The sequence below is a fragment of the Filicampus tigris genome, chromosome 10 (assembly GCF_054856515.1).
Source record: "Filicampus tigris isolate MCC_2025a chromosome 10, RoL_Ftig_1.0, whole genome shotgun sequence".
Lineage (NCBI taxonomy): Eukaryota > Metazoa > Chordata > Actinopteri > Syngnathiformes > Syngnathidae > Filicampus > Filicampus tigris.
Window position 1 is genome coordinate 10374421 of NC_141226.1, and position 26730 is coordinate 10401150.

General features: G+C 39.7%; 1 protein-coding gene across 1 annotated transcript in view; it reads right to left on the reverse strand.

The window, feature by feature from the left end:
- Nucleotides 1-442: 442 nt before the first annotated feature.
- LOC147140787 (ephrin type-A receptor 4-A-like) overlaps nt 443-26730 on the reverse strand; it is a 44685-nt gene continuing 18397 nt past the window's right edge. The window contains exons 6-19 of the mRNA XM_086042645.1: nt 22824-22979; nt 21068-21574; nt 18961-19085; nt 18688-18847; nt 18489-18600; nt 15861-15919; nt 14808-14921; nt 14540-14725; nt 13898-13959; nt 13584-13793; nt 8924-9100; nt 4632-4819; nt 4322-4501; nt 443-3067 (exon numbers count right to left, since the gene is read on the reverse strand). Coding sequence (XP_085898771.1) covers nt 2950-3067; nt 4322-4501; nt 4632-4819; nt 8924-9100; nt 13584-13793; nt 13898-13959; nt 14540-14725; nt 14808-14921; nt 15861-15919; nt 18489-18600; nt 18688-18847; nt 18961-19085; nt 21068-21574; nt 22824-22979 — 2354 coding nt within the window. The 3' untranslated portion in view covers nt 443-2949. The remainder of the gene's footprint in view (nt 3068-4321; nt 4502-4631; nt 4820-8923; nt 9101-13583; nt 13794-13897; nt 13960-14539; nt 14726-14807; nt 14922-15860; nt 15920-18488; nt 18601-18687; nt 18848-18960; nt 19086-21067; nt 21575-22823; nt 22980-26730) is intronic.

Sequence of the window (26730 nt, forward strand, 5' to 3'; positions counted from 1 at the left end):
TCCCCCTGTTGGTCATTGTTTTTCTATGTCTCTTGGACAGTTTGTGTCTGTTCCATCCTTGTGGCACAATGACAATAATGCTTTTCTAATTCAGATTATGGTTAAGATACAATAATGTATTGTTTTCACCCCAGCTTGGTTGGTTTATTTATTCAAAAGCAACATGATTGGATTGTTTATTCTCACGAACCTCTGATTCATGTTTGTTCGCTGCTATTTTCGGACTTTATACTTTTACAGTGATAACCTCATACAATGTTGCCTTGCAATACAAGTGACTCGACGTACAAGTTTTTCAAGATACAAGCATCATTCGACCAATTTTTTGGTTTGACTTGAAGTACTACCACTGTATTGTGGCGCAACTCAACAAACTTTACTTTTAGAAGATATTTGGCAGAGAGCACATCATTCTTCAAAAAAGAGGCTTAAAGTCAATTAATGCCAATCCCAGTGGAAGTTTACTGCCAACCATATCATAAAACAAACAGAATTACATGTATTAAAAACAAGAAAATAACTTTGCCTCAAAGCCACTAGCTTAATGCTAATGCATATGCTAATGGTAAATAAACAGGTTAACCTATGTGGCGGCTTTATAAGGATTTAACACTAAAACTACGAGAAGCAGTCATTTTTACTGTTTTCAAAATTTGATGTGTTATTACTCTGCTTGGATATAAGATGCTCCTGGCCTCTTGACTTTTCTTGATTCTGTATATATTTCATTACTATGGGCCAATTTTATGGTATTAAACAATATAAAACTAGTTATGAGCCATTACTCCTTTAACTACGGCGTGCCAGTCAATTTGACTGCTCTACTTAATCTTACAAACGTTGCGCTGGTACGCCGCCGCCAGGTTTCTACAGCATCCAGCGGCTGTATTGAGAAACGCTGCTGGTCACCATGATCTATAAAAAAAATCTTACATAGTAGTGAAGGCATTACATCTGCGTCAAAATATTGGCGAGTCTGAGGATGAATTGCTTGACTGACAAAAATGTAAAAAAGTCCCTGGTGAGGAGGATGAGGCGTCGTGTTTTACGTGTGGTAAAATAGGCTGTTAGATGTGATCGTCATGGCATTGTTGGTAGTGCATACCAGACAGTCTAAAAAAATAAAATAATGAACTTATGTGGTGCTTGTTGACATAATTCCCCCATGGAAAAAAAGAATTACGGGGTGCGATCGGGACGGAGTTGTTTTATGTGCCATGCTTCTGATTTACTTCCTCTTCTTCGAAGTGAAGTGCGACAAGCGTCTCCTTTCTTTCGCCACGGAACGAATATATTTTATAACAGCTGACCCGCACATACAGGGAGAGCCGTACGGAACAATACAGGTACCCCACCAACTGTTTCTCATTCATTTATATGACTTAATTTACATTAAAATTTACTCACAACAGAACATATTCTGATAACCAAAAACTTTTATGAGACACTCGAGCGGCACGTACTAATCATTTTAGTCACTGACATCATTGCCAGAGCGCAACAAAGCGCAACCCGTCCAAATGACTGCTTTCGTAGTTCTAAGAGTTTCAAAATCCTGGGAGTCCTAGTTTAATCAATGAATATTTGAACACAAATGGTGCAGTAACAGATGTAAATAGACAATGTAACAATACAGTCACAACCATAAATTCTTCTTTGCGAAAAACGACTAATATTATAGCATCTTATTGGGTCACTTACAGAAGGTGTGAAACTCTTATTCATTTGTTTGCATGACTCTATTATACTGCCCCCGATGGCCAACACACACCAGAAGGAGCCACAATGAATTTATCATGATGCGGAAATTGTTTAATTCTATGCATTACATTAAATTATGTTTTTACTCTATGCTTGTTAAGTACCAATTAAGTACGTTGCGACAGAATGTATTTTTCCACATTCCAAACATTTTAATGCTTTGTTGGGTGGGAGGCTCGAACAAATTCAAAGCATTTCCATTCATTTTAACTGGGAAATACGATTTAAGATCGCAGTGTTTTGAGTTACAAACATGGTCACAGAACAAATTAAAATCATATCACAAGAAACCACTGTATGTCATATGGAGTATTGAGTAGCTTTGTAAAGTTTGAAATAACTTGTATTGTCTGCCAGAGTTATGGTGTCCTGAATATTGTGGCCGAAGAATGTGTATCAAATCAGTAAAAACACTATATGCAGTCAATACTGTACAATAATGTCCATAGATGGATTTCGGCATTTATTGTAATGCAATGTGGCAATCAATTCAGTTTTCCCTCAGCACTTCTAATTTACAATATACAGTAGAAACTACATAAAAAAGGCCATAAATAAAATATTTCATGTAGCTAATGAGAGACAGTCAAGACTGACGTGATATTCTAATGTAAATGTCTAATTAATACGATTCAACCCAGAGAACTATAAAAACAAAAGTAAAACATTCAGTTAGTTAGTATGTAACTAGTGATGACATATTTGTCCCGATTCCTCCCAATTTCACTTTGCAAATCAAGAATGCTCAAAGACGTGCGACGCTGGGACACAGGGAAGTCAACCACTTGTGAATTTACCTTGTACACACACGCGCATGTGCGCTCACACACACAAATGTGCACACACACACGTACCACGCACACAATTTTCTTCAAGTCAAGCCCAAAGCAGCAAAGAAAGTCCCAAATAAAACTGGAAGCCATTCTGCTTTCATGTCAGCTTTCACAAAACAGATAATAAAATAATGCAAAATAAAAGTGAAGAAGAGGACGGGGCTTCAGTCTCAGTAGCAATCTGTGGCCACGTCCATATTATGTTTTTAGAAAACTCCACAGGATGGAGGATGACAAAAGTGCTGCTTTCTCACATACTGTACTTTCATTCCTCTCCTTGTACTGATCCACTGGTGAAAGGTTCCCCTAAAGTGCATGGGTGAGGTAAATGGAATTCAGGTATTCGGCCTGTGACTCAGACTGGAACCATTGTATGTTGCATGTGCTGCATTTGAGACAATATTTCTTGCTGTACACTGGCAACTAGTAAGTCCTGGTGCGATGGGGTGAGGATTCCCAATCTGTCCATCTCCCTGTGAGCACAGAGAGGAGAAAACACAAGCTATAAGAAAAAATCAATTAAAAAGTCTACACATTAGAAAGAAAAACATAATTTATTTTTTAATTCCTGATTTTTTATATAAACACTAGGTGTTTTCTTGGCAACTTGGGCAATGTAAAACATTCCACACACAGCAGATGAAAGACATATAGAGTTTGGACCAAAGCAGTCAGACAGAAAAACAGATTGAAATATTACTCCAACAATAATGTGATAATAATTTTGATGATTTGATTTTTTCAGTTAAATAATTACACCACACAATAAAAACCAATATGTGGAACCCATCCACAGCTATTTGTGGTGTTTTTATTCTTTCTATAATGCTCTAAGATGCCACAAAATGGCATTAAAAGCCCTAATAAGCTAATAAGATAGTAGTAATTGGTGTCAAGGAAGTATGTTGAAGTGATACATGTCTAAAACGAGAACGTGTAGAACCCAAATGCAGTACAGCAGGCCATAGGAATAGTTGAAATTGACTATTAATAACTACTGTGACATGTCCAGCAACAAGCGAGTGAACCAAAAAGCAGTTAACTTGAAAATCCAAATAAAGAGTGTGAGATTCAAAGACCAGATAAAGAGCAATTAACCTCAAAATCCAGGTGAAGAATCCTTGAATATTGGGAAGGGTGTTTGGGGCCAGGTCATGTCATGCTCGGTAATCCACAGATAGCAGGATAGGAAATTTCACACTTTTTGTCATTGTAGCAAAACACCAAACAGCCACGGGGTCAGGCAAAAAAAAGTGGCAAAATTGCCGCCCCCTGAGATGGACAAAAACGGGGGGATTTTGCTGCTTAATTTATATTCCACAAATGCAATAATAATCAGAATACTGTGTTTAGATTAGTGGGGACACATAGCACATGTAATGTGTATAATGTGTATAATATATAATGTGTATGTAATGTAAATAACATTTTTTGAGTTGACTTCAGTTTAAAGAAACCGACCTAGAAAATAAGTATTCCTTTTATAACGTACTGTTAAAAAAAAAATTCTTATAGGACATAATTTAAGCACAATGAGCAGCTACTGGAACAGGAAAATTAGACTTAGCGGGATTTGTTAAAAAGTAAAACCCCTTAGTGTAATTGAACTACCCACATCGAAATAATGATTTTAATGGCAACTGTGAAAGTAAAGTTGACAGCCAAGTTGAAAGTGCTGTTGGGTGTGTAAGATGTCGTAACAGAATCAACACCAAAGTTGCACTCACTGGTGTGTGAGTGCCAGTAGGCTGTCAAGGCTGGAATATCCTCCTGCCACCAGTGTCTCTGTGTATCTCTCCAAGCCAATGGACTGCAGCCACTCACGCAGTGACCACTTGGACACACACACTTCTGGTAGGACTGACACACACACCTCCGGACACGCTCCTGACTCCAGCACTGCAGGTCTGTGAGTACAGGGAGAACACACTCAAATTGGTGTGAGAAATCACAATCGAATGGCGGAGAGTGGTTATTTAATTGGCTTTGTTAAAAAGATTATCTACATCTTTCTGAACCTGATTTCATATACTGTACCTTTCCCCTCCAGTTCTGCGCAGAGTCCCGGGGTTTCGAATAAGCTTATCCAGCATGTTAAGGATCTGGCTGAAAGTGGGTCTCTCTGCTCGGTCCCGTTCCCAGCAGTCCAACATGAGTTGGTGCAGGACCACTGGACAGTCCATGGGAGCAGGAAGACGGTAGCCCTCCTCTATTGCTTTTATCACCTACAGGAAGGAGACAGGTGGAGGTTCATGGTTTTTATTGGCCAGTAAATAGCTTTGCATTGCGAAATTCAAACCACGAAATGAACATTATGAAAGTGACAAGAAAAATCAATGGAATTTGCATATTGCTGGTGTCGGTCCAAAAACAAAAAAAATAGTCACTTTTCAGGAGACCCCAAAAATTAGAAGTTTGTTCAATCATTTGAAAGAGAGCATTCCATTTTCAACAGTTTAGACTGGTCAATAATGTGTAAAAATAACACCCACACGTGTGGACTGACCAATAGTATCGCTTTTTGTCTCACATGGTCTCATATTACATAGTCAGAAGTGGGCAATTAATTTTCAATTAATTTTTCAAAGGTGCCATGTGGAAAAACTGAAAAACTGTGTAGCTATGTTATATGTTGTATATGATATGTATTTAAATAAAAACGGATAAAAAGATATATGATCAGTTGTTTCAAAATGGCATACAGTATTTACACATATTAACATTGATCACTATGTAATCAACAAAAACCTAAAAAAAATACATGTCTACAGTGTGCATATTTTCTTCTATATTTTTCAAGTGTGCTGATATGATGAGGTGGACAAAACACTATTAGCCATTCTTACTCTTAGGATTCTCGAAACATTACCAAGACAAAACCCTTTCTTTCCTCCACTGTGCACAAAAAAATGTTGCTAAGACGCTATGAGGACCACAGTTGGTGTTGGCACCAGGAGCGGAGCCAGAACGTGGCTAATGGGTGGGCCCAGAAAAATCAGGGTGGGCCTGAATATTTCTCTCACTTGTCACAATCCTCCTGTCCCGACACATCGTATATTCAGATAAAATGACAAACCAAATAATATGAAGTTCAGATCTCCCTTAGACAACCACAATTATGCCATTCTTAATATTCAATAAGATAAAAAACACAAATAATTTACTAAAAATGTAAATTTATGTATATTTTTTCATGAATCTCATTGGGTGGGCAGTCTGTCAATTTGCATTGACTCCGCCCCAAGTTGGCACTATTCTTTTTTTTAAAGAGTTGCTAGAATGGTTGGAAATTCATTAAATACAGCGACAATATATTAAGTTTGCAACAATGAAGACAAGCATGTACACCCAAATAAAAGCAACACATACGTAACATTTTAGTTTGACTTCCTAAAGGCTGCAGGGACTGTGGACAGGCCAGATGTGGCCTGTGGGCCCAACTTTTCCCAGATGTGGTTTACCTGTAAGCAGAGCTGGGCAGTCCGTCCCTGGGCCGGACCGGTCGGACCCGCCGGCCTGGCTGGATGCCCATTTTTGGGGCGGAGGGGTGGGGGGTGAAAAATGAAAAAAAAAAAATGGCTGGACTAAGCATGGCCGGAAGTTGATTTTAGTCCGGCCCACTAATCGGCCCTCATGCGAGGCGGCCAAAAATCATCTCAGCCTACTCGGTGAAAGGCTTCTTTTTAGGCTTCTTTCTACTCCCGCGTCTGCGCAAGTGACAACTGCTGTTATAGGGATTGTGGTATTGCCCCCCCCGCACCCTCTTGTAATGGTATGCCCCACTTACAGGTGGGAGGTGCGGGTTACGTAATGTGACAATAAGGAAATACAAACACACTTGAGCGCATGTTGCTGTCTCACATATTGCAATGACATACAGTTTCCCGCACGGAGTCGGATGCACCACGCAGCTCGTTACTGCTGCTGCAAAGTAAACATTACTAAACAAGCTACTCACCCACGTTCCCCCTTCAAGATCATTTTCGCAATAAAATTAAATGCATCGTCTAGTCATCTCGGTCCCTTTATGGTTGTATCAGGCACGATTGTTGTCGCTGTCTTTTTGAAGCGACGCCCCCCGACTTGTTTCAAAACAATTTCTTTCCACGAGTATATTCAGACGCTAGCACATCAAGGTGGGGTTCATCCACTTCATCTGGCGTCTTCCCTACCTCCGGAAATATGCCGTAGCAAACCTGCTGTGTATAGTGGTTTGCTGGTATGCTTTTATTTTGAAGGCCGGGAAGGAGGGGCAGTGTGCAAAATAAATAAGTAACTTGACTGCGACTTCTGGCCATCTGTTTGACCCAAATAATTATACAATACGACAAATCCAACCCCGGGGCTCGCAATGCAAGTAAGCACGCAATTGGGTAAGTACTATTGGCGCATTTGAAGAGTGTCCACAGTGGGTTTGAATAGTAAATTAGCCAGCTAATGATCTTTAAAAAGCCTCTGCCGTTAGCATATCTCCCGCAGCGACGTCAATCACAACGCTTTTTTTTTCTTTTTTGGGTCGTGGGGCGGAAGGGAATGTTTATGAATATGGCCGGAGGGTCGCGGCCGGAAGGGTACCCAGGTCAAGGCTGGAGGGTCGCGGCCGGTGGTCAAGGCTGGAGGGTCGCGGCCAGACCGGCAAAAAATGGTCAAGTGCCCAGCTCTGCCTGTAAGTCTTTAAGTTCATCCTTGAAGGTAGTGGGTTGGGAAAACAATGAACACCAAACAACAACCACTGCTGCTCATTTGAAAACCACACGAAAATTGTATATACTGTACATGTTGCCAAAAAGAGAATGAACAAAGTAGGAATGGACTCTTGAATTTTAACCGCTTTGAAACACAAAGCACCCTCACATATTCCTAAATACAGATTTGACATGTGAACATAATGCTTGCATCTTGTGTCAGTCCAACTTCTGTACTGTAAAAAGTAAAAAAGAAAAAGAAAAAAGTAAAGCCCTTTAATTACATCGCCTCACAGAACATCCTTTTACTAATATAACAAACCGAAAATGAATACTGTATGCCCTATTGTACCGTATGCTGAAATATGATTTTTTTTAATTCATTTTTTTGGTATGTAATGCAAAATACTAAACAAAGTATTTTAAATTTGACTCAACAAAAGGATCCCTTCAACCTTATAATTAGTAAAAGTATGTTTGCATTGATTTGTGGTTCTGTGCCTGTAAGCTGTCAAGACTCATTGGCCTCCCTTGTTTGAAAGCAAAAGCAACAAAATCTCTGCGAGGGTGCAAAGGTTAAACACACACACTCTGCTTTGTTTGCCTTCAGAAGTCCTCTCCTGAAATATCAGAGACATGGAGCCTGTTTCATGTATTCTTCTACATCAAGGGGCCTCATTGAAGTTCACATAATTGGTCTCTACAGGAATAAACGTTTGAACAGAAACCAGTTGCACACAAATCGTGTTTTGTATGAGCAATCTTCGAGTGAGCACTATTGGGAACTTGACTCATAAAATGTGACTGTCTGTATTTGGCCTCTACATTTGCCACATTCATGGATCTGTGCACTAATTCATGTGTACGTAGTTCAATGCCTTTGTGATGAAGTGCCAACTCCAAGAGTGAAGTTACAATTGATTGACATTCTGATTCGGGGCATGGGGTTGAACCCAAAAAGTCTTTTCTGTGCATTGCATCTGTGTGGTAAGATTTTCAAAATTTGGATTAAAACACATCTTGACACAACCAGGGCATCGTGATTAAAACACCGCAACTATTGATGCTATTTGTTAGGCAATCTATGGCACTGTGCATTGTGAGTTAGCATTAAGCTAAGCGGACGAAAGCTATGCGGTTGTTTTAAATGAAAAACTTTTATTTTTATGATCAGCTTGACGTGAGTACAGTGAAATGACTTATTTGCTTAAAACCCACCACAAAATAAGTAAAGTAAAAATAATATGAATCACTCTTTCATGGGGGAGATCCATAATTTGTGTATAATGATAGAACAACTGCTACAAAAGTCCTTTGATGCTACACTGATTGTCGTGTCATATGGAACTTTAAAGCGTTTGACTAATAATGGATTACAAAGAAGTCTTTGATGTGACGATTTATTTACAGTGCCATAAATAGAGTTACTGTATGAGTCTATTTATGTTCCCTGAGGTACAATCTGCACACTAATGTAGCCTTATCAAGAATGTATCAGCAAAAAAGCAGTACATTTGAGGGTACCACTCCAGTAAACAAGACACAATGCTGCCATGTACTATGACATTGTATTTTTTTCAACCATTTTACTCATTCTTCTGATAGTGAGATGACTTGTAGGTCACATATGATAAAAATACTCACATCCTGGTTGTTCATGTCCCAGTAGGGCCTCTCGCCGTACGAAATCACCTCCCACATGACGATACCGTAACTCCACACGTCACTGGCTGTGGTGAACTTCCTGTAGGCGATGGCTTCTGGAGCCGTCCATCTGATGGGGATCTTCCCGCCAGGGGAGAGGTAAGTCCCAAGGGCTTCCTGAAATAATCAAAGTCATACTGAACATGTTCACTGTAATTGTGTGAACCCTTTTTTTGGAACAACTAGCTGCCAAGCAGGTCATACATAAGGGCTGTTATTATATCAAAGAACCCTAAGACTTATGAGACTTTTTTTTTAACAATTAAATCACTACTTGCAATACATATAGTATACTGTACTTGAGTGGTACACGGGCTCCTCCCAGCCATGTGAAGAACCACTGAATTAAATGTTCAAACTTTGCATCATGCTAGAGCGACAAGCAGGTCATACATGAGGGCTGTAATTATATCAAAGAACCCTAAGAATTATGAGACTTTTTTTTGCAATTAAAACACTGCTTGCAATATATATAGCATACTGTACTTGAGTGGTACACGGGCTCCTCCCAGCCGTGTGAAGAATCACTGAATTAAATGTTCAAACTTTGCATCATGCTAGAGCGACTTAAACTTTTTGCCGCTATAATACAGAGTTTTAAATCAATATTTAAGTACAGTTTTTTTCCCCTATATTTACACAGTTTTAGTGTTCAAACTGTGTATATGTAACAGTGGCTTCCAATAATATTTAATTACGTTGCTGTCAGGCGGAAGCATTGTGAGTACAAATATGGTTGATTTCCTGTTTTTTCACAATACGATTCTATTGGTCTGTCCCCACATCGTCTGTTATTTTAAAGTCTTCAAAATAGTTTGAGAACAAATCTATGAACACAACTTAACTTTATTTATTCATAGAGCACTTTATTTGCAACCACAGGTGCATACAAAGTGTTGTACATGAAGTAAAAATCAGACATAAAAATGACAGTTAAAATACAAAAATAATAAAACAAAAACAGTAAATACAATAAAACACAAAAAAAATGTTCAATCTCGTGCTGAGTCCAAAGCCAAAGAACAAAAATGTGTTTTAAGATAAGTTTTAAAGATGGACAGAGAGGGGGAATTCTAAAGGTAGGGACTGGCAACATGATGAGATGTGCAAGGGTCACTGGGACTAAACACCATAACTTATGTTTTGTTTTTGTTGAAGTTCAAGAAGTTTAGTGCCATCCGGGCTTTGATTTCCTCCAGACAGGACAAACGTGGCATAAAGGAAAAGCATCCTTTTTGCTTAGCGGGACATAGATCTGACTTTCATCCGCATAGCAGTGAAAGGAAAGACCATGCTTTCTTATGGAACCCAGGCATAGCAAATACAATCAAAACAACAGGAGCCTCAAAGCTGAACTCTGTGGAACACCATGTGACAGTGAGGACTTGACCCGTCTAAAAATCCTCTTCCCTCACTGTGTGGGAGCTGTGTGGCATTACGTCACCTCAACACTGAAATCTGGATGTTTTTGTAGTCAATAAGTTGTGAAAATAGTTATTTTAGATATATCTGAGTAAGCCTTAGTTGTTTGTTAAAAATCGATAGCTGTAATGCCTTGGTGCAGAAGAAAGTGGTTAGCCAAGAAGGTAAGTTGTGAACAGACTTACACCTATTTCACTGACAGCATAATAAATTAGCAATTTTAGTAGCATATCAAGTTAGCAATAGAACATGATTTCAGTGGTATATGATAGCATTACAAGCTATAACACCAACTTCAATGATGCAGTGTTCGGTAACTCAAGCAATATTGCATTTTTTTATATTTCATGAAAAGACGTGGTTGTGGAGATGTGGGGATTCCGTCCAACAGTGCAGTAACACTTTCAGGATTAAAGCCACTGCCTCGTTTGTGTTGAACACCACTATAACACAAGCTAATTTTGTTGTTGGGTATGATTGCGGTACTCAGAGAGCTAAGTGTACTCTGAGAGTGTACTTGGTGTAAAAGTTTTGGAACCACTGCTTTAGAATCTTTTTACAAAACAGTGTCATCTGTTGAATATGGGGCAGTACATAATTAGTCAGTTAGTTACTCAGTCAGTCAGCTTGTAAGTTTAAAATTTGTAAAAGGGGAGCACCGAGGCCAAGGTAGAAGCCAATTTATTTTGTTGGAGATTTTTGCAGTGTGAGTCACTAAGATGTGAATAGCATAGTTGACCATCAGCACACATTTGCCCATTTGCTAGATCCTTCATCAACAATGAACCAGGAAAAAGCCACAATCAGAAAACAACACAAAAATAGCACTCCACATTTTGTCGCTATTGTTTGGCCTTGGCAGAGGTACGCTCTCTGCTCGGTGCTCTTTTAACCCTTGAGGGATCTTAACATTCTGTTTACTCCCCTTGTCCTATGGGTCAAAAAAGACCCGCCCTACCTAAGCCCCAAAATAAAGCAACTTAATTGAATTTTAAATCCCAAATCTATTTTGCATGACGAAACAACCTATTATTTATCAATTCAACACAATTGAATTAATTTTTATCATTTATTTGTGACACAAACAAACAAACAATCATCAATGAGCATTATTACGCTTTTTTTTTTTTTTAAACACAAACCAACTGTCATAGCACTTTTACTCTTTTACACAGAAAATATATATTATTGCTATTAAATAAAATGTGAAGTACCGGTAATTACTTCTGAAGTAATTGTATAGAAAGGGGAAAAAGTCAACAATCTGGAATTACTAATTACTTCTGAAGTAATTATATTGAAAGGGAAAAAAAGTCAACAATCTAGAACTTTTTGTCAGCAGATTATTCTTTTCAAATTTTTATGAAGTGAATCATAAAAATACTTCTCTCATGACAACAAAACAACAAATGTTGCTTGACTTTCTGAACAATTTTCAACATCAACTCTATTTAGCACATTTAGGACAGCATGTGCGCATGTGAGAATGGGCTTTGCAGATGTATTTCTCACATGTCCGGTGCATAGCTTTTGTCTTGCAGTCCTACTTCCAGGGTCAGAATCTTTTCTCTTTTGATTGACCCAGCTGCAACCTCAGGTGGATCAAGACAAGATTCAGGTCCCTGAATATCTTCCACAATGGCTTCAGAGGCCACTGATTTTTTCGATGTCTGGTGTGATGAACAGGTTGGTGAAATTTCCTGGACATTAGCAGCTGACTATCTTGTTGGCACTGGAGTCATCCTTATGATGTTTGGTGCGCTTGTTCTTACTTGGTTGGTGTCTGAAATTGATGAGGACCACACAATCTTGCTGTTCTTTGACAAAAATGTCCGTCAGCTTGAGGGGTTTCCTCTTCTTCACTTCTTCATCTGAAGATGCATCATCTTCTGGGTGTCATTCCTTCCCATTTTGCTCTTCAAATACATCTTCATCCTCTTGTTCCTCCTGAGCTCCTGAAAAGATCTCATCCAGGAACTTTTGGACAGTGAAATGTCTACTCATGGCCTCAGCAAGAAGCCAAATAGGGGTCCTTTGATTCAGAGTATCTTTATATCCTCTTTACTGAATTTGTTTTTATTATGTCTTGAGATTGTTTTTTTGCTTTGTTTTGGAGCTTGTGTAAATCAATGGGTTAGCTGCAGATCAAAAGTGCAGGTGCTGGTCAAATGCAAGTTCAATTTGTACATCAATCTAGATTCTCTGTGTGCTTTTGTGTGAATGCGTGTGTGTGTGGGGTGGGGCGGGGGGTTGTGTGTGTGTGTATTTGTGTATTTGAGAGAGTTTGTGTGCCCTTTGAACTTTCTTTCTGGTCTTTATATGCTTTTAATTATGGGGCCCATTTAGGTTGGAAAAAGATCATTTAAGGTATTTTTTCTACAGCTAAACATGGTAATGGGTCAATTTTGACCCACAAGACAACACAAGGGTTAACTTAGTACTGTGTTTATGAAACACTGTATGTAGGGTGCAAACCAGTGAGGGAAAAACTAGCATATACACTAAAAACTATGCACAGACATACCAGTGCTAAATGTGATGAAGAAGAGGTACAACTTTTTAACAAACAGCGACTGCAATATCATAACCACTATCAATGCATTTAGGTTGATGCAGGATGCAATCGTCCTTTTTCTTGTCAACATGGTTATACATTAGTCACTAATCGAGCATAATTCTCATATTTAGTTCTTGCTCGCCTTTCTTTCTCTTTGCACATTTGGCTTCCCTTTTGCTTTTCTCCAAGACAATAAGTGTGTGCTGTCAACACAAGACCAGAGTAAATTTCAGATGAGCTGATTTTGTTTTAATTGGAAAATTTCACAGAGAGGAGTAAAGCAAAATTAATGGAAGCATCCAGAGGTAAAAACAAACACATAAAAAGCTTTGGTATTAATGGTATGTATTCTGTGCAGCGTGGTGGGCATGTGGCTAGGAGTCATTCTTTCTTGGTTTGAATCTCTCCCAAAAAGCATGTTAATTTATTTGAAGACTGTAAATTTTAGTTCATATGAATGTAAATTGTAGTTTGTCTGCGGGCCCTGTGATTCACTGGCAACCAGTCCAGGGTATACTGTACTCCACTTCTTGACCAAAGTCAGGAAATGGAAGGATGCATGTTTACTATTATAAAGAAGTGGTGGTAGAAAATGGCTGTCTGAATAGTATGCGTTCTTACCCTTGTGGTGTATGCAGCCTCGGGGTCGTCCTCCAGAACCCGACTGAGGCCAAAGTCAGACACCTTACACACAAGGTTGCTGTTGACCAGGATGTTTCGTGCTGCGAGGTCTCGATGAACGTAGCTCATGTCTGACAGGTACTTCATGCCTGAGGCGATGCCACGGAGCATGCCCACCAGTTGGATCACCGTGAACTGGCCGTCGTGTTTCTGAGCCATGACAAGAGCCAATCAAACAACATGATAAACTCTGCAACTTCAAATTCTAGCTTGCTCTATCACAAAAAGGACGATACAAAGAAAGTAAAATGTACCCGAAGAAAAGCATCCAAGGATCCATTTTCCATGTATTCCGTAATGATCATTAGTGGTTTACCTAAACACAAAAGAGTTATTCAGTTCTTTAATTTGTTCAATGGAATTTGTCCCCAACAGTCTATTATTTTCATTGTGTAGCATTACTCTCCTAGCATGTGGATATGTTGTTAGATTTGTTTTTGTCCAATCAGATTTGAGCTTCTATGTGTTGCCATGTCAATCTAATCTGCCAAGGACCTTCATGATAAGTAGCGCTGGCCCATGTTTCTCAAACTATATTAGTAATGGGGCTATTTCTTGAATCGATCAGATTTCAAATTCCTCCTCTGATTGGTTGGTTTATGTTAAACCTGCTATGAGCAAAATAATGTCTGTAGCAATCTGTACACATTCAAAAATCAGCATGGTTGAATGATGTATTGAAAATCATTGTTTATGTTTTTGTCATGTATGAGATAAATATTTATTCGGAACTATTTCAGATGATGTACACGACACAGCGGAGTGGCATTTTTGCATTGTACTGATCGCTTCTGTGATAGTGGTGGTATTACAGTAAGTCGGTTAAGTCCCCACTGACTTAATTAAATGTCATTATGATGCAATATGGCTGCCACTGCTCATCCACATGGACTCACATCTGGTGACAACTCCCTCCAGCCTGATAATGTTGGGATGGTCAAACTGCCCCATGATCGACGCCTCCGACAGGAAGTCTCGTCTTTGTTTATCCGAGTATCCTGCCTTCAGACTTTTAATGGCCACGTACACTTCTCGCTTTCCGTGCACACGCAAGCGCCCGCTGCACACCTCGCCAAACTCTCCTACACGGAAAACGGCAAGGTCAACGCCAAGTAAGCAAGTGTGTTATGATTGTGTGAGTGTGTGCAGAATTAGTGGGCTCACCCATGCCGATAACTCTCTCGATGTGAATGCAGCTCACGTCAATCTCCTTGGCAAATTCGTGGATGGCCTGATCCGGGTCCTCGTAGGTGAACGGGTCCACGTAGATCTTCACGCCTGCCGTGGGGGAGAGGAAAAAAAGGGTAAGAGTGAAATGGAGGCAGAAAATGTTCAGAAAGTTTCTGATAAATTTCCATGGAAATTTAAACTGGGGAATTTTCGAAATAGTCCAGTTTGGAAACTTTCTATGGGAATGAAGGGCATTTAGGAGAATTTGAGGGGGGGATTGAGGGTAAGTTAATGGAAAAGTATCACGTTCAAGCTTAAATATAAACATTTTATTATGTCATTAGTAGATCATTTAGTTTTACAGTATCTGAATTGCTTCTTTTTTTTACTTTTTACTTCACTCAAGCGATGGCATAATGGCCCATAACACAAAGCAAATAAATGATCAATCAATAGCTTGTGCCCCAAAAATACCCCATAATTTGAGCCACTCGTACGTCAAGGTAGCACTGTATGTCGAAGTCAAAAGGTAAGCAGAGCCGCCTTGAGTTAAGCCTTGAGTTAATTTGGATACACAATATTAACGCTGATACATACATGTATCAAAATGCTATACAAGATTGTGTCAATTGTATTTTCCCTAATGGGGTCAGTGCTTCATCATTCGTGAATATAATGCATGCAGCGGTCACACAACAAACAATTCAAATTGACCTGTAAATTGAAGGTACCACTATACTTGCATGAAGTCTGTTTGTATTAGTCAACATTATGCAAAAATACAGTATATCATCCCCAAATATATTCAAGTTTCCCATTGTTAGCCAACCTTCAATTATGCTAATTCCTGGTATTTCATCATTTATTCCCATAAATTCCTGTTCATTCACATGGAACATTTCCAAGTTTAAAAGCCGTTGTATTTTCCAACCAGAAAGAATGTAGAGGAGGACGAGAGGTGGGAGTTGTGTAACGGCTACAAGTTATGTAAATGTCTTAAAGTGGTAGATAGCATCAAATCCATTCGCATTTGCGTGTGAAATCTACCTGGATTAAGATGTTTCTCCTCCTCTGAGTCTTGCTTGGTTTTACTGTACTTGCTCCTCCTGGTCACAAATAATTATATTTAGCAAACATACATTACACTGAAAACATCGAGTGATTTCTTCCATGTTTGCATTGACAGTTTTTCATTTTTTTTTTCCAGGAAAGTGATGACAAGGAGAAGAGAAAGCAGGAAGGACACAGCGTGAGCACTTGAAAGCACAGAGGGAGGAGAATAGGGTGGGGGTAGGCGTTTGGTAGGGGGGTTGACATCAGGTAGTATGAGATAAAAGGTGTTTTCCACTAAACAAAGAAAGTATCCAAAAAACCTTTGTGGATGAACAGGAACAGGTGTGTTTAATGTGCATCTCTGCGCACCTGCTACGGCTTTGTGCGTACATGTGTGTGTGTAAGAGAGAGAGCGGAAGCTGACACACACACACACACACACATGCTCACATACACAGAAGAGGAGACAGTGATGACAAGTCAGGGACAAAGGGATTATCACTGTCTCCACTCTAATCCCCTTTAAAAAGATGCAGGTAACACACACACCTTATTTAGCCGCACAATAGCAGTGGTACCGTGGGCGTCTCTATTAATGATAGTGGTGGTGTTTAAGGCAAATACATTATGCATTAAGAGTACACTCAAGGGCACTTCATTGGGCACACCTGCACCACCTAACGGGAACCAATGCAAGCACTGAATCAGAAATTTGGCCTTTACAAAAAAAAATATATAATACGGCATGCATGTTTAAAAAAGAAAAGTCCAATTATACATAATTTAGATCACAGGTGTCAAAGTCAAGGCCCGGGGGCCAGATCCGGCCAGCGACATCATTTTATGCGGCCCGCGAAGACAAATCATGTGTTGACTTGACATGTTTTATTGAAATTGTCTTCATTGTAAACACAATATATTCAATATTTCAAGCATTTGTTACCAATCCTTCCTTTAAAATACATTGAAAAGTAGTTCTGTTTACTGGCTTCTGATTTCAAAACTAGTGATCCATCAATTCGTTGTGTATAAGGCGATCATACATTCAGACGGGTTAACAGTCGTAACTGCTCTCCGAGCGAAATCAGAACGACGATGCGGCCCACGCCCAAAATGCGTTGACACACCTGATTGAGATGGAATTAAGAGGGCGGAAACATTGGTTCCTCAATAGACCCCGACACACTTTTTGTGGAAATTAGTGTAAAATTTTCCAAAATCCTCCTAACATTACACAACATGATTAAAAGCCATTGTTCTTCGCAGAGGCCATAACGCTGACAGACAGACAGACAGACAGACAGATAGACAGATAGATAGATAGATAGATAGATAGATAGATAGATAGATAGATAGATAGATAGATAGATAGATAGATAGATAGATAGATAGATAGATAGATAGATAGATGGATAGATGATAGATGGATAGATGGATAGATAGATAGATAGATAGATAGATAGATGGATAGATGGATAGATGGATAGATAGATGGATAGATGGATGATTCACTGCTCACAAGGGAAAGTACTTAACACTATTCTATATTAATAAGAAGAAGACTATTAAATAAAACAAAATCCCTACTAATTAATAGAATTGATTGCACTTAAAACATGTGTGAATAAGTTGAATAGTGTAACATTTCATATAGCGTGTGGTCTACGAGTGTAAAATATCACTCTATAATACTATTCTTCATAAAAACAATCAGCCATGACATAATTAAATAGAATCAATCTCAACTTGTCAATACGGCGGTAATATTAATCATTCATTGTAGAAGATGAAGAATTTATGTCTACATGTGTGGCTGCATGTTTGTATTCAAATATCAGTTGCTTGAACAGCAACAACACCACCATACAGTATAGTGTAGATGCTAATTGTTAACCTGTGTGCCTATGGAGTTTCCTATTGTATGTTAGCATTGAGGTCGCGATGCTGGTTTAAAAACACAACATGTCCCTGAGACGGACGGACGGACGGATGATTCCTTCCCTGGGATGGAATGCCCATCTTGAGCCACATTTTTTTTTTACCTCTCTTTCTCTTTCTTCATTCGCCTAGTTTTATAAATTTTTGTTACCATGGAATAATGTTTGTATTGTCATTTTAATTTGGAATAAAACTGGAACAAACCAAGAATAGTTTGTGGAGTTTTTGTTTCTCTGATTAAGTTGTAGAAGGCAAGCGTCAATTTAGGGCTGCACTAATTAGCAACCTACAGTTCGTTTCGCATAAAGTGTTATGTTGTGCTTGTTGTGATCTTAGAACAGCACTGCATGATAACGGGAGTCGTTTATAATATTATGCCCCTCTCCAATGCGGGAAACAATTCACAATTGTCTCTGAGCATCATGCAGTATAGTTCTACACCACTGTAAACTACAATAATACATATATTGAACACAGTTAAAATGATATGAACAGCATCAATCAAAACAATATTGTTTTTATCTTGCAGCGCTCTGCATGGGATCTCATTGTTTATATGATATTGTGGCCAGTGATGATGATACTATCTGATGATAGTGGTGAATGTGCACCTGGTCGTATGGCGTGGATGTTTGTGTGTGTGTGTGTGTGTGTGTGTGTGTGCGTGAGTGTGCATGTGTATACCTGCGACTAACGATGAAAACAGCTGCAGATATAAGCAACAGAATTCCAACCCCGCTCACGGACAACAACAGGAAGGCAGAGTTGACGCCTTCTCCAATTAGAGGAAATGGATCTAACAGGAGACCACACAATTTGTTATTCCTCAAATACAAAAATAAACATGAGGTACCAAAACAGGCAATAGTTGTTATTTGTACACCTGAATTGGTGGCAAATTCAAAAGGGGCGCTGAACTCTCCATATCCGGCGGCGGTACGAGCCCGCACGTGAAACACGTAGACAGTGAGCGGATTGAGTCCCGTGACTTCCACCCTTCGAGAGAAGGTCCTCATTATACGGTAGGACCTCTCCTTCTGATCCTGATTAGATTGGACAAAGGGGCCTCCTTTGAATGTCTGACAACAAGCCCATGTAACGAAATATTGGCATTCCAGGCAACTGGCTGGACTCCATTAACCTGCCAGGCGCTCACCTTCTCATAGAACTTGACCTCATATTCCAGGATGACCCCATTGGGTTGATCGGGCTGTTGCCATGACAATGACAAAGTATGCCTAGTGACATCAGTCACATGAATGGATGACACCCGTGAGGGAGCTGAAAGACAGAGAGCGATCTAAATCATAACGGAAGAACTTTCTGAAATAACATACACATTTCCAGTTAGCTCATTTAGTACACTGAAATATCCAAATTTGCCACATACATGGATCAGCCCACTAATTGATAAGCATATTTAGTGTAGCGTTTGAATTGACTCAGCCATGAGTAGAAATGTTTATGACCGGGATTTTTCCAGCACTGGGGGTGGGGTTCCTTCCGCAAGGAGCAGCCGCTTGTTCACCTCACTAGCTCCGCTTCTGATTGCGGCCCCCGTGCTTAACATTGATTTTGAGTATAAGAGGAACTGAACACTTGGCTTTTTTAGTTTGGTTTTTTTTGGTTTTTTTAAATACAACTCTTCTGGTGAATCTAATTCAACTGCATAACTGTACCTAATATTATGAACTGTTGAATTATATATAAGTAATGTATGGTGAACTTTTCTCCACAATCCCAGTGCTCAAGAGAACTAACCTAAATCTTATTCTGTCCTATTCCAGTGGGGCAAAACACCTTTCTCACTCACTCTATAGCTCCCCATCGCTCCATTTTCCATGGCTCCCTTCTGCTCTAAGTCATGACGTGGAGCCATATGGTTGTGCAGGTTGGGCTTGACACATCCCAGGCACACTCTCATGTTGTGCACTCCCAGCTAACTTATTTCCCCGGGGCACCTCAAACTTAGCAGGTGTGCCACTTTTCAAAATGCCAAGGCTAAGTCTTAAAGCCAAGACAGTTGAGACGTTGAGCGGGAACACTAATGGAGGGCATCTGCGGGAAACGCTTCAGCCCACACCCTCTCAACTATAATGAAACACACCATAAAAACTAGAAGGACTCGTTTTGAAATGGTTAACAAATGACACAAGGAAGAAGTCATTCTTTACCTTTATGGCTTCCTGTTACTATTTAAATTTGTGTGTTATAATTTTGTGTGCTCAGTGTTCACCATTTGTATTTAAGTCAGTGATGTGCATTTCCCTGAATGTTTTCTGACATCCACTTGAGAAGACCCCTGTAATTAATTCCGCCATTGTTTAGTGTAGGAGGACAGCATAATAACTAGGGCAACAATGACAGTGAGATTATGGTACAGCAGCTCCTAGTGGAGGGAACGCAATTGAATGTTTGCATTGCTTTCCTCAACAACACAGATTTGTGGCTGCTAAAAATCATTTTTATCATTTAAAAACACTTTGACAATTATAAAGTAGATTTTTAACATATAATAATCATTTTATAATTGCTACCCTGCAGCATTCAAATCTTTACCTTGGAAGAATGTTGTGATTGCTACAAATAATTCATCACACGCTTTCGCAGTTTGGGCAATCCACACTCAAGTATAATCTTAAAGGATATTAAGTGGTCTTAAATGGGAAGTCAATCCAAACTATTTTTCAAGAATATGTTCTATGCAAGCCCACTAGTTGAAACAAGGCATTCTGATAAATATTGCGTTTTGTCTATAAGAGTTAATGCACCCATTTTTAGCCATCTCTGGGGGCGGCCATTTTGTCACTTCTGTCGACTGAAAATGACATCACAACCGCTCAGGGCTCAGGTAACGACCAGTCACGGCTGACCGTGACAAAAGGGACAAAATGGCTAAAAAGGGGTAGATTTTGCTTCTTAATTCACATTCCATAAACGCAATATTAATCAGAATGCCGTGTTTCAACACTGCTGGGAACATATTCTTGAAAAAAATATATTGGGCTAATTTCCCCTTTAAAAGTCACTATGCAATAATTTTTTTCTATGTTCTTTTGGGGTGTCATTTGTACATTTGTGAGGTCAGCGTTTGACAGTTTAGGATTTTCAGGTAAACTTGTCCATGGCTCGTCATTAGAGCAGAGTTGCAAAATTACAGTTCAGCGCCAGTTTGAGAAGCGAGCAGTACAACATGGCAAGGTTCTCGAGACAGACTTTTGCGTAAAGCCAGAAATTAAAAAAAAATTGTTTAAAGTTCTTACCAGCTTGATTGGTGGTTACAGAAACAGACACACTCTGGGCGGCCACAGCAACACCGCCCTGCGAGACCCCATTACGTGCCTGCACGATGAAAGTATAGTGAGTGTGGGCTCTGAGCTCGCTCACCACCACTCGGGTGCCCCTCAGGCCGGTCTGGTCTGGATAGAAAAGCACGTCTGAACTGCAGGGCTGGCACAGCTGAGAGCCTGAGGCCACTCTGGCGGAATCTCTCTGATAGACGCCTCTCCCCATCTGGAGTTCGGGTCCCACAATCCCCTGGTCTGACTGCATCCCCTGGCCGCCGTGCTGAGCATCAGGTTGGGAACTACTATGATTCCTGGGGATGGTTTTATCATCAGTCTTAGTGTGGCCCCAGGTTGGACAAATGAGACACTCCAGGCTATAGCTGATGTCGCTTCGACCTCCCAGCCGACGAGGAGGGCTCCACTCCAGAACCACTGAGGTCTCGTTCACAACTGAAATCAATTGCTGTGGCGCTGATGGTGGCTCTGAGGAAGGAGGGAAAGGATCAAATTAGGTTTACATTAAAGTCAAATGCTCCTGAGGTTGTAAAATTCTGAGTTTGACTAAAATCTCAAAAGTCCTACTAACTCTTTTGAGTGTCAACTGCTATTATCCATGGCGACACGCAGGATCACATCAGCATATCTCACAAGGTTAACCTTTGGTCAGGTGGAGTCAAAGCAAGCATTTCAGTTTGTCTTTTCTGGCACTTGCCAATATTTTTTTTCCCAAAACAAATTCCAGCCTCAACCAATAAATAAAGAGCATCATAAGATACGAAGAATACACACATGAAGACTCACATTTAAATCAGTCAAGATTCCAGTGTCATCATATGTATTGTCACTTATTGTTCTACCTTCAAAAGTGTTGAGTTTCTTCTTACATGAACTTCACAGTTACAAAATGACTGTGAAATAAAACGCCTTCAGATTGAGCTTTTAGCATTTGCAGTTGAGATTGTACTATGGTTGCAACTATACTGCTTATTTGTAAGAAAGTTAACATGTTCAAATCATTTAAAAAATATTGCCTGCCAGGTAATAAAGGTTCAACCCATGAACCCATTGTATTCATTTCTGTTATATAAGTAATGTTGCGGTTGAACCAGTGTCCTAGAACAGATTGAGTTTATTTCTAAGGTAATTTCTAATTTCTTTACATCAGTAGTGGTTGGATAAAGGAGAGGAGGGATGTTCTCTAGAATTGTGGTAGAACACTATAGTTCAGTTCGGATGATTTATTTTTCTTTTTTCGGGATGATCTTACATTCTTGTTTCTCAATAGACACTGACACACTTTTTGTGGAAATCAGTGCTGTTTCTTTTTTTTATGTTTTTGTGAACAAGTTACAGTTGTATTTGTATTTGTATTTTTCCCAAGCCAAGAAGACCACATGCTCCATACAGGCATAATTAAGTTTTCCGAGTGAGGTCTCCAGCACAGGACATCACTGAGAGGCTTAGATACGCAGACGAGGAGAAAGAGAACATTGATTCACCTCAGAGTGCGAGCTGCCTAACAGGACGTGGATGGTGGTTTAGTCACAAGTAATAGGATCCCGAAACAAGAGTGCCATTTAGACAAGTGCGTGTCTGCCACTATTTGGTTAGGGTGTGGAGGAGGGCATGCATGGAGTTTGCAAGAAACGTGTTGTTTGTGTTTTGACTAAAAGCCATTGTTTCGACATGTTTTCCATTACATTACAATAAGTGGACAAATGTGTTTTCTTACGGGAACAAGCCATAGAGGGAGGGTCACTGTCAGCTCGAAAGTATCCGGAGTGGCAGTCACAAACGGTCGCCCCTTCTCGAAGGGAGTAGCTGTGTGGAGGGCATTTCGAGCATCCTGCATCAGATGGCCTGGACTTGTAGAAACCAGAGGAACACGCTGCAGAAAGATACAGACAAACACCAGTCACAACCATAAGATAATGGCTACCAATTTGTTCTTGCGTCACACCAAAGTTGAAATCTGTTCATACATTTTTCTCAAAGTCCTTGAAAAGGGAAAATACACGTCTTCCAAATTTAGCAAACCGCAGAGAATAGTGTTATCAACAACCTTGCCAAATCTGAATGATTCGAAATATATGAGGATGAGGATTCAAAATTGTGAAAAATCAAGTAATTGTCTCCACTCTCAGATGCTGTAGGTGTGTCTGCTGAATGCATAGAAAGCCACGCCCCACTCAACTGTCAATCAAACACCACTGCTACAACCTGGAAAGATTCATAATACTTTGTCTAGCATCTTTTTTATTCAAGCACATAACTACTGTGCTTGTTTGAGGTGGCCTGTTTATCTTAAAGGGAAGTGAACCCCCCAAAATATTTGGAATAATATGTTCTAAGCGCCATCACTAGTCTAAACATGCACTCTAAAAACAGTTGGGTTATTTCATCAACCCAATTTTTGGATTGTTTGTGTTGAGTCAAAATTCTGGGTTATTTCTTATAAATTAACCCAATTGTTGGTTCAAATTAACTATAATTGGGTTATATGCCAGTAATGTTTTATGTTGGGTCAAAAATCAACCTTACAGGCCCATACACAGATGTACACTTTAATTAAGTATGACTGGCGGCCATGACAGCCACCGACATACTGTTTATGTCTACACACGCAGCATCGTGGCCAAGTCAACGACACTTTTGACGTTTGGATTTCTTCATTTATCACACTGTTTTGGTAAGTACTTTACACATTGTAATCTTTTGAAAACGAGTTGCTTGTAACTGAGCGTGTGTGTTGTACAGGACGAGCGCGGGAATCGTGAAAATAAAATAAAAGGCATTAGTCTGCTGCCATTGTAGGATGTGATACTTCACAAGAACTGTGCATTCTCCAAATAATGTTCCATATTAACTTTATGTGTTTACTGTAATCCACAGGAACAATTCCATGATTGCCAGAGTGGTTCTGGTTACCTTGCTTGGAGACTGAAAACTGTTGAGCGCAACTCTCCTCAAGAGGTTAATATATCGCAACACACTTTTCAAGATGGACCCGCAACTCATCACAGCCCGTGTGAAAGTGTGAGGCAGTTGTCTGGTGATGACCACAAGGAAGCAATGCTTGGTTTAAATAACTGAAATAAAGTGTATACCATTTTAGAAATGTATGTATCTCATGCACCGATTTGCATTTCCTGGCTGACAGCCAATCGGAGTGATTGTCAATGACACCACTGGAGACTGCTGTTGGTGTCTTATTCATTCAATTCATATAGCACCATGACACAAAATATATGACTATCCCATAATTCTAAACACTACTTTTTCATTTAGATTTGTTCTCACTTCCACCATGAATGTGCTGAACTAAATTCTGGACACGTATGCATTCTACTTTATGAAACCATGACGGAGGACCGCACAACAAACAATGACCTCCCTGCCATGTTAACATAAACATATCACTGAGTAGGCCGAGATTAAATTTGGCTGCCTTGTGACCGTGTCACAGGCATGAGGACCAATTAGTGCGCCGAACTAAAATCCACTTCCACCCTTGCTTAATCGAGCCCTTTTTTTTGAAACGTGTCACCCCTAAAAATGGGTGTCTGACCAGTTTTTATAAAACTTTAACTTGTTGTTTTTAATACACATTTGGGGAAGGGGCAGTAGCCTTAGCATTATAAATAAAATGAATAAATAAAAAAAATAGTGGACTAACCCAATTATTTGCATTGTTTTGACCCAATTTGTTGTGTTCATTTAACCCTTAAAGTTGGGTCAAAACTGAATAACCCAATTTTTTGGTTCAAATTGACCCAACTGTTTTTAGAGTGTGGCATTCTGATTAATATTGTGTTTGTGGAATATGATTTAAGCAACAAAATGCATCTGTTTTTAGCCATCTCAGGGGCAGCCATTTTGTCACTTCTGTCGACTGAAAATGACATCACAGTTGCTCAGGGCTCAGGGAATGACCAATCACAGCTCACCTGTTTTCTGAAGCTGAGCCATTTAAGGCCTTCGGTGACTGGAATATATCAGATGGCTTTACCATGTTGCAACGAGGCACTCTAATGCAGACTGAACGTGAACTACTGTGACTTGCCGCTTGTCTCACGACTGTTTGTTCGCGGAGGTGATTACACCTCCTCCGCTGACAGGAAAAAAAAAGTTTGAACATCACTTGTCAACATGGTGACCGGTGGTTGTGTTGGTTGCTAAATGCTGTCTTGGTTGACTGTTCATAGTATGTTCTCGATGCCGATTGGCTGTCGCTGCCAGCAAGTGTTCACTTCATCCTATCACGGTGAAATAAGCCAAGGAGCAACATTTTTGCTTCGAACGCTTCAAAGACACCGCCCGGCACGCAACTACGCCTGATCACACAAACTGTATTGACTATATATGCAAATGCACCATCAGAAACACTGAACACACGTTCGGTCTGACCGTAGTGTAAAGCCATACACTGTGTGTCTGACAACCCGCAGTCTTGTTCCTTCTCTCTTTGGCATGCGCACACCCATGGTTGACAATGAGGCACTCTAAAAGGGCCTATATAGTGTGGGAGGGGCAATCGGAATCCAAAGTATGTCATCCGCTGCCGTTGTAGCCACGATCCCCAAAAAACAGGGACAACTAAAATGGTGAAAAACAATTTAATGCTGTATCTCCACAACTGAGTACTACATACAGTAGTACTCAATCTTTGGATGTTTACAGTCATTATATTCAAACATGTATCATGTTTTTACAAAATTCAAAATTAACTTTAGAGGGTCTATAAGTCTCAGTTACAGAAATAATCAAGATAATATCCAAAAGTGAATAAGCAAATAACATATGCAGGTAAAAATGTAGCCTCCCGTCCATTGCGCCATGTACTTTGGAGGCTTTGGCCACCATAGCATTTTGCCTGCATCCCAAGCTGAAGCAGCGCTGATGTGCCAGAAGTTTCCTGCAGCTAATCATCACTGATCATCAGTGAAGCTGTTAATACATGAGGAAAGGCAGCAATGTGCCAGTTAATTCAAGCGGAGACAGAAGACCGGCGGCGAGCCACTTGCTCACTCTGCAAGCTTGAAAACACGGAATAATGAAAAAAAAACTGAGCAAATGGTTTTTGGGGGCCAGGGGTTTAAAAAATATTTAGTAACGCTAAACTAAACTGTATGTTGCTCATTTGTTTGGAAAGGTACTCCTACAGTACCTTTTGAAACTTCAACTTGGGAACACAATATTTTGTACCTTGGAAATGGGACATCATTATAACATGAAGAAAAACGATTAATGTGCCGAACGATGTAGGGTCATATATGAAAATTCCTGACATTTTGAAAGCACTCTGAATTCGCTTGTAAATGTATGGTTGTAGCAGAATGAAAATTCTTGAATTTCAAGGTCAGTATGCTACTTGACAAAAAGAATACAGGGTCCACGAAAAAGGTTTTCAACATGCTGGGATGAAGAAGCATGATGGTATCATGGTAGTTTTGAGTAATTGAGTTTTGATAGTCAGTAGTCGATGAAAAATAGTTTGTTAGTAATTGTGACTTCAATATCAATCAAAAATAATTGTGATTATTATTTTCTTCCATAATCACTCAGCCTTAATGTCAAAATGTAATGGAAATTCAAGGCTGTATAGCTAGGTGTATTTTTTGGAACTTTGGGGTCATGGG